Source organism: Montipora foliosa, chromosome 3 (assembly GCF_036669935.1).
Source record: "Montipora foliosa isolate CH-2021 chromosome 3, ASM3666993v2, whole genome shotgun sequence".
NCBI lineage: Eukaryota > Metazoa > Cnidaria > Anthozoa > Scleractinia > Acroporidae > Montipora > Montipora foliosa.
Genome location: NC_090871.1, coordinates 20,722,846 through 20,730,345, shown reverse-complemented (window position 1 = coordinate 20,730,345; position 7,500 = coordinate 20,722,846). Strand labels below are relative to the sequence as shown.

Below are 7,500 nucleotides of genomic sequence, written 5' to 3'. Positions count from 1 at the left end.
TGAGGAATCTTGCTTGGTCTTGGACTGGAAGTCTGTTTATGAAAACAATATAAAAGGATGATCACAAATTTCATGAATGCCATTATTTTAAGAAAGAGCCTCTACATGTATTTGGCAAAAACATTTAAACCTCATTTCCATTTTATAACATTTATTACCGGTATACTGTTACAGTAGCATTTTTATAACTTTCAGTCAGGATCATTTTAGGCACATATTTTTTTTAGGAGGGGTAGCTTGCTTAATACATGCATATCAATTTTTCAATTGTGCACAATAAATAATTATTCTTCTCACTGGAAATTCTAACTTTTCCTTACAGTATATTTGAACTCAATTTAAAAGTTCACTGATTGCAAGTCATGGTTTAAAAGTTAACTTCGTTTAACATTTAATCAGTTTTGCGATTTACTGCAACGTAAATATCGTCGTTTTCACCTAAGCGTGGACATGCTCCAACTGGTTGCATAAATGACAAGTTTTGTCTTCAATCCTTCGAAGTTTTAGGGATGTTCATGCATGTTTTCCTAGAATGGTAGCAAGACTGGATATCAAAGACTTTTTCTCAGAGATTGACCCTTATCTGATAAAGTATGCATCAAATAAATTCAGTCAAGCTATCGCACGCAAAAGTTTGTATGTTAACGGCTGTCAAACTCAAACTTCAAAGAACATGTTTTTCTGTCGTGTGTCCATGCTTAGATGAAAACGACGGTAAATTGCAGTTCATTAACTTAATCATAGTATTATTATCTTATTAGTACACTGTACATACTCACACACATTTTTTATTTAATGTTATGGTTATAGGGTTAAAATAAAATAAATGTAAATACCCTGCTATCATCGGCTGCAGTGTCTGAACTACTATATTCATCAACATCTTCATCATCAACCTTAAATTAAAATTAATTTTAAAAATAAATTATTATTATTAATTTAAAAATAATTACAGTAAATGTCACTGCCAGTTTTTTACCTCTCTTTAGCAACATTTAAATTTATATAATAATACTATTAACATCATAATAATAAAAATTGTTTTTAATATCATTACCTTTAATTTATTAACTCCGATTTACAACTTGCGGAATAAAGATTTCAGTTAAAAATTGTTACCTTTATCAACAAGTTAAAAAGCAAAAAAATAATTATTTATCTATTTATGACATTAAGTTATTATAAATCTAACAGTAAATGCAGGGTTTCCAGCTTTAAGCTACATTTGTACATGTAAGGAACTGATGAATCATTTCATTGTTCTATACACAAAAACTGGTAAAACCATTCAGTGTATTCCTCATGGACAGTTCAGAGTTTCTTGCTCATGACACCATATGACTTATAGGTTGGTAAATTTCAAAATGTCAGAGTTAAACATTAATAACAATACTCTTACATGTAAAGTGCAGCTCCAGTGAGGTTAAATTACTCCTAGTTACAGTGAGGTTAATAACTAGCATTACATACAAAGACTAGTAGATGTCCAAAATAAAAGAAAATTATTTAAGAAAGTACACAATCAATACATGTTCCTGTGGTTATACATGGATTGAATTAAATACAGAGCATGCTAACCTTATTATTTTGGTGCTGAATGGTGCCATGTGTTATTATTTATAGTTAAGTAAACAGTGCTTGAAATTGAAAAAAATCCTGGAATGAATGCTTGGTTTCCCATTGGGAAACCTCTATGATTAAATGCATGCTGTGTTGAGAGGCCATTGCATGGCATTGGAGCTTGAGTAGCCCATACACTCTTTTTTGTTTTTACAAGAACGTCTAATTTTGGAGCTGAGGCTGAACATTCTTATATATTTTAGCGATATGAGGTTGAAAACGTTCTTAAGATGTTCTTAAATTTCCATCAACTTTAATGCTGTTGAAGTTATTTTGGATCGATTAGATAGATAAGAACTGCTCATTATCACAAACTGAGATGTATATCATGCAATAAGAAAACCATTGTTATGTTATATACAAAACATGCCCTTAATTTAATTTGCATTTCTTAATTAATTATTTACCTTTATTTTATGCTTTTATTTAAAATACAAATGTGCAAAATAAAAACCTTCTTAATCGACTCTCAGCCTGAGGAAAGTTCTTACTACGCTCTCAAAATTTTGGTTGAAAAAAAGAGTAGTTTTAAGTGTGTGCCTGGAGTTTTATTTTTTTGTGGAAGTCTGGGTTTTTAAAAGTTATCTTCATTACCATTGACATCACAGTACATACAATGTGAATTTTCCTATCTGACAATATTTTGTAAAAGCCACAGATATTCAAAACACGGGAAAATGCTCAACTGCCGCAAATTAGTTATTGTTAACTTTGCACTATATGTACATACTATCAGACATTGACATCAGAAAACCATCAACATAAAGTGAGTTGGGTGCTGCTTATGTAATAAAGTTTTTACTTTGGCTGGGTTGTCTGTTGGTTTTTCTTTGGGCAAACATGCAACCTTTTCATTTTACCAAAAAAATAGTCGCCTGGCAAACTTTCCGGTTGTCTGGGATGACCGCTAATTTTGAGCACTGTGTACAGATGTGAATAATCAAAGGTTTAATGAACTTTAAACCCAAGAATCCACTCATTGTACTTTACAGTCTTCCACAAGTCCAAAAACCGAATTAGACTAAAATTTGATTGTATATCCTTTATCACTTGTTTGATGCTCCATTTGTCTAATGACGTCAATGTTATTGTCCTAAATTTACCTTATCATAATTGAAGCCATGAGCTTTTCAGTTTCTTAGAACTGAGAGTCTGCTACAAAGCACAGAGCTGTCCTTTTGTGCTCTGAAAATCTTATCTTTTGGACAAAATTAATACAAGACAACACTTTTACATTTTTTTTTTATTTTTTTGGATGAAGGACTAGAATGAGCTAGAGTGCACCTGTTAGAGTATTATTTGGCCTGTTAATGTTGTTACAGTTACCAAGCTACTGTGTTATCAGCTCATCAGCTCAGATCAATACTCAAACATGTAAAGTACTGTACATGACATTACTTTGTTTGAATTTGGTGGGCTCAGACTTCTTGGGCTGTCAGCTGTACTTTGCCTGGGTGAAGTAACAATTGCCTCTTTTGAAATCTAGAAATAATAATAATTATTAATAAATTAATACCAGACTGAGTACAACAAGAGAATATAATATTTATTGTTTTTTCCAATAGGAAATCACATCTGATTCATTGTTTCACATGGTTCATGCAAGATCTTCAAATTCTTATTCAAGGACTTTTCCACAACCTTTAAGTACCTTTAAGTAACTTTAAGTGTGTTGAAAAAGCATGATTTTTTGAATAAAGGATCATTCCGTATGATCTTTCAGCATAGAACTTACCATAATATTTTGTATAAATCTTCCAAATCACTAAGTTTGTCTTTTGCAGATCACATAAATGTCCCAAATATAAAACCATTCCTTAAGGAAATCGACCCATATGGGGAACTTAATGGACTTCTCCATGATGGTAAATACAATCTTTTCAAGTGGTCACCAAATTACATTGTAGCAGCACAAGAAGTATTCTTAAAAAAGACACAAAACATTTGACACTTCTAGTCATGTATGTCATCTTCAGTTGAATTTGAATTCAAATTGAAACTAATGTTATAAAAATAATACATGTACGTACTGTATTTGCTTAAAAAATCTTTCACATGATTTTGTGACATTTTCAAAAAATATCGTCATTAACACCTTTTCCCTCTTAAGAATTTGGTTAGTTATACATTTTACTCTGTCTAACATCAGATGATTCTTTATTAATAAACTCTTCAATCGGAGACTCCTTATAGATGTGAGATGATTAAAATAATCTCATTATTTACACACCTCTCCACTTGTGCTGGGCGAAAGTCTCTTTACAACTTCAGCTAATAAGGGTCTGCTGGCTGCTCCATTGCTATCTTGAATCTTTAGATCTTTTGCCAGATTATTTCTCCCAGAGTATTTGTCACTCTTAAATAGAAGAAAAAAAAGATTTCAATTATTGCTCTTTTGAAAGAATGGTTTGGAACTACACCATGCATTCATGCAGATCCGCCCAATTGCTAGCATGCAAAAACCAACTGGGCTGTATACCTGTTCGTCTAAGTGCACAGTCAACAAGATTGCAAGCAGTCATTAGTGTACAGTAAAATTATGATGTGGTTTAATTTTGTTTTAGGTTCAAGAATTTTTTCAAACCAGTTTCAATTTTGATTTTCGTCATCTAATATTCATTATCATAATCTGAAACAAAAGAAAATCAACATTCAACTGGTTTAATAAATAATTCTGAACCACAACATACTGTATATGCCTGACTAAAGTGACTATATCAATGACTGTACAATGGATGTATTACTTCGTCTCACTTACAAAATTAGTCTCTGGGTCAAATACAGCAATGGTGAAATCCAGGTCAAAATACTCTAGGAATTCTCTTACTAATCCCGTCACAAGGCAACCTAAAAGCAAGTGACAATATTACGAAAATTAATGAGGAATATCTTGAAGACATCTCAAGTAGTAATAAAAAATGTCAAAACAAAATGGTTAGATGTACATGTATTACAACCAGCTACAGTATAAACATTCAATTATTACAGTATTACTACAGTTATTATGTGCTACTAATACATTGAATTTCTTACCCTCATTGGTACTTAAAAACTTCTTCAGTTCAGGATTCATAAGAGGAATTTTACCCTGAATAAAAGATATTAAAATAATAACCTATTTCGGATCATTAGCCATTACAGGCAATGTGAAGAGTATGTCTTGAAGTAGTTCTGTCTCTCTCCAAAAAATGGTGTTAAATATAATAATAATTATCCTCACCTTCTCTTTATGTACATAAAATACATGTACAACAATAATAAAGTAGTCTCGTTTGTCTCACGATGTGGTCACAACATGAGACAAACGAGAATACTTTTACCACAATGAATAACAGCAACCTTTTTTACGACAAAATACATGTAATATGTATTGATATTATTGATACCCCAGCAAGTGAAAATACATGTAACTGTTCAGATTAGCTCACCTCTGCTCCCTCTTGCTCCTCAAGAGCGAGAAATACACTTGCACGCAACTGAGCCTGTACATGGAGGAAAAAAAAAAACAAGAATAAGGGACATAACAGGGTATAAATATTCTCTTCCTGAGGTCTTGGATACTGCCCTTTACCAGAACTAGAAAAAGACGGCAAAGCTCTTCCCAATATGGGCATACTGCTACCAAAATGGATTTTAAAGAATCAACGTACAGGACTGTGTATTACACCTGACACCTTATGCATATAGGTTAATAGTGATATATAAGTTTATTTCAATTTTGATTTCTATCAGATATTCTCAGCACTTTATCAGCAAATACTAAAACCATAAGATAATACAGTGTATAGGAGGTTTTCATCACGTGGCATCATCGCCGCTATGCTGGTGGACGAAAACAAAAGAACTCTCATTAGCTTCTTTTGTTCATCCACCACAAGTCGTACATTTCTCTATTGTTATTGGTGTTTCTAGAGGTTGGTTGAAAACGTCCTATTCGTACGTTCCTGAAAGGTGAAGATCTCGATGTGAATGTTTACTGTACAGTACATGTAAATTGCACACTTAATTAACGAATACTGTATTAAGCTGAGTATCAACGGGGAAAAGACAACTTAACTTTGGTAAAACAACTCAAAGTTGACGTAAAACATAGGAAGCAAAACAAACCTATAACAAAACAATAAAATCTTGCATTGTCGTCTATACTATCAATTGCAAACAAAGAAAGCCTAATTGATATTAGTATTCTGTTATCTACCCATTTCAATATTTGGGCTCTTTTATGAAGCATCCCGTTTTGAAAACCACCAAAGCAAATACCTTGGATGGTAATTTTCTTCCTATACGTATTTTGGAGAAAAAAAAAACGTCGATTTGATAGCAGCCTTACCGATTTCACGAGATTTTGACATGCCAGAAATCACATGCGTGAATGCTAAAGTATGAAAAGATTTGCCTAAGTTTAAATCCTCTCTTTAGGTTAAGCGCAAGAGCATATTTTACTTACCCTAATTTTTCCAAGAACGCCTTTACTTTCCAATGTTTGGGCAACCATATCTCTCAACTCTGTATCCTCTTCCGCCGACATTTTGAATTTGTTACGTTCCCAGGCCTTTGCCGACTGCTTTTTGCATTCCGAAGATGTTACGTCATACGAAGATCGAGAGAAGATCCCGGATGCCCGCCAAAATTTGTCCCCGATGTACGTGTTTTGGTTGACGGCCATATTTTGCGAAATCAACAAGAAATCCCTCGAGAAGGTGTGATCGGTCATGGCTGTACAACCCTGTCAACAGTTTTCTTTAGGTACATGCTGGACATTACCAATTAGCTTTTACCTCTGGCTCTCTTATGCGTTTCATTAAATAAATATTGCTCTGTATTGGCAGATGGTGCAGCAGAACAAGGCTTCCTTTCCTTTTATCGATCTTTACCCGAGGTATGACATCTTGTGCTTTTGCAATCTATAGAGAAATCCTTGTGCAGTGATCTGTTTTTCACCCTTTGTTGTTGTGCTCATTCTTTCTAGAAACCAGAGACCACTTTTCGTGTTTTTGATCGCTCGGTAAGTGTTGAATTGTTCAGTTTTTGGGTCGTCCTTTTTTCACCCCGAATATAACAGAAATCCTCATCCTCGGTTTGTCCTTTAAAAAAACAGCGAAATATGTAGGGTTGATACTTTGTCTGATCCTTAAAAGGTATTTTTCCAAAGACCTTAAAACCTTGTGGGAAAAACAAAAGTTAATATCCCAACCCACCCCTCACCCCATTTCAAACCTGTCTTCCTTTAAATATTAAGCCTAGTTTCCATGTGATCGCCCCGATCGCCCCTGTCGTTTCAATGTTCAGAGGCAATCGTGACCATTATATGGAAACACTACCCAGACGATCGCTGACGACCAGGGCGACTGAGACGACCTCGATCGTCCGGATATAACTCAGTTCTATCCGGGTTTCGACAAAACACTGACCCCCGGTTAACTGACCCCCCTACTGACCCCCTATAAAATCAATGGGAAAATGAATACTGCTTACTTAAGCCTCAAAAACCCTTTTTAAACAGCATTGTTCAGCAATATTTTAGTCTAAGCACTCATTTTAAAAAGGTTAGCTTACATGAAGTAATCGGCCATCACAACAATAATCGAAAACTAACCTTTTTAAAATGGGTGCTTAGACTTAAGGACGTTCGCGCTAATTGTTTGTGCGCAACGTAACTGCGCAGGTAACGCGACTGTAATATGTCACACATTACTTCGAGCATTAGTAAAGTTGAGGTTTGAAAACCTTTGCAGAAACCGAGGACGATAAGTCTTGCACAGCGTTGAATAAGAGAAGATCGTGATCAGTCAAAATTGATTAAAAATATTTATGAAAGTCAAGTAGACTACTGCACGACTCATGTTCGCGTTGTTTTTATCAGTTGTGCACTAGTCTACT

At 34.1% G+C, this 7,500-nt stretch overlaps 2 protein-coding genes across 3 annotated transcripts in view; one reads left to right on the top strand and one right to left on the bottom strand.

Moving 5' to 3' along the window:
- LOC137997049 (centrosomal protein 43-like) overlaps positions 1–6,301 on the bottom strand; it is a 15,710-nt gene extending 9,409 nt beyond the window's left edge. The window contains exons 1-8 of one of the 2 annotated variants that reach the window (XM_068842761.1): positions 6,068–6,301; positions 5,049–5,102; positions 4,654–4,708; positions 4,379–4,467; positions 3,851–3,976; positions 3,019–3,102; positions 837–896; positions 1–32 (exon numbers count right to left, since the gene is read on the bottom strand). The exon at positions 1–32 is cut by the window's left edge and continues 108 nt beyond it. In XM_068842761.1, the coding sequence (XP_068698862.1) occupies positions 1–32; positions 837–896; positions 3,019–3,102; positions 3,851–3,976; positions 4,379–4,467; positions 4,654–4,708; positions 5,049–5,102; positions 6,068–6,286 (719 nt within the window). In that variant the 5' untranslated portion in view covers positions 6,287–6,301. The remainder of the gene's footprint in view (positions 33–836; positions 897–3,018; positions 3,103–3,850; positions 3,977–4,378; positions 4,468–4,653; positions 4,709–5,048; positions 5,103–6,067) is intronic. The other variant, XM_068842762.1, reaches the window with a different exon arrangement.
- Positions 6,221–7,500, top strand: part of LOC137997048 (DNA mismatch repair protein Msh2-like) — a 31,275-nt gene continuing 29,995 nt past the window's right edge. The window contains exons 1-3 of the mRNA XM_068842760.1: positions 6,221–6,366; positions 6,450–6,499; positions 6,590–6,625. Coding sequence (XP_068698861.1) covers positions 6,333–6,366; positions 6,450–6,499; positions 6,590–6,625 — 120 coding nt within the window. The 5' untranslated portion in view covers positions 6,221–6,332. The remainder of the gene's footprint in view (positions 6,367–6,449; positions 6,500–6,589; positions 6,626–7,500) is intronic.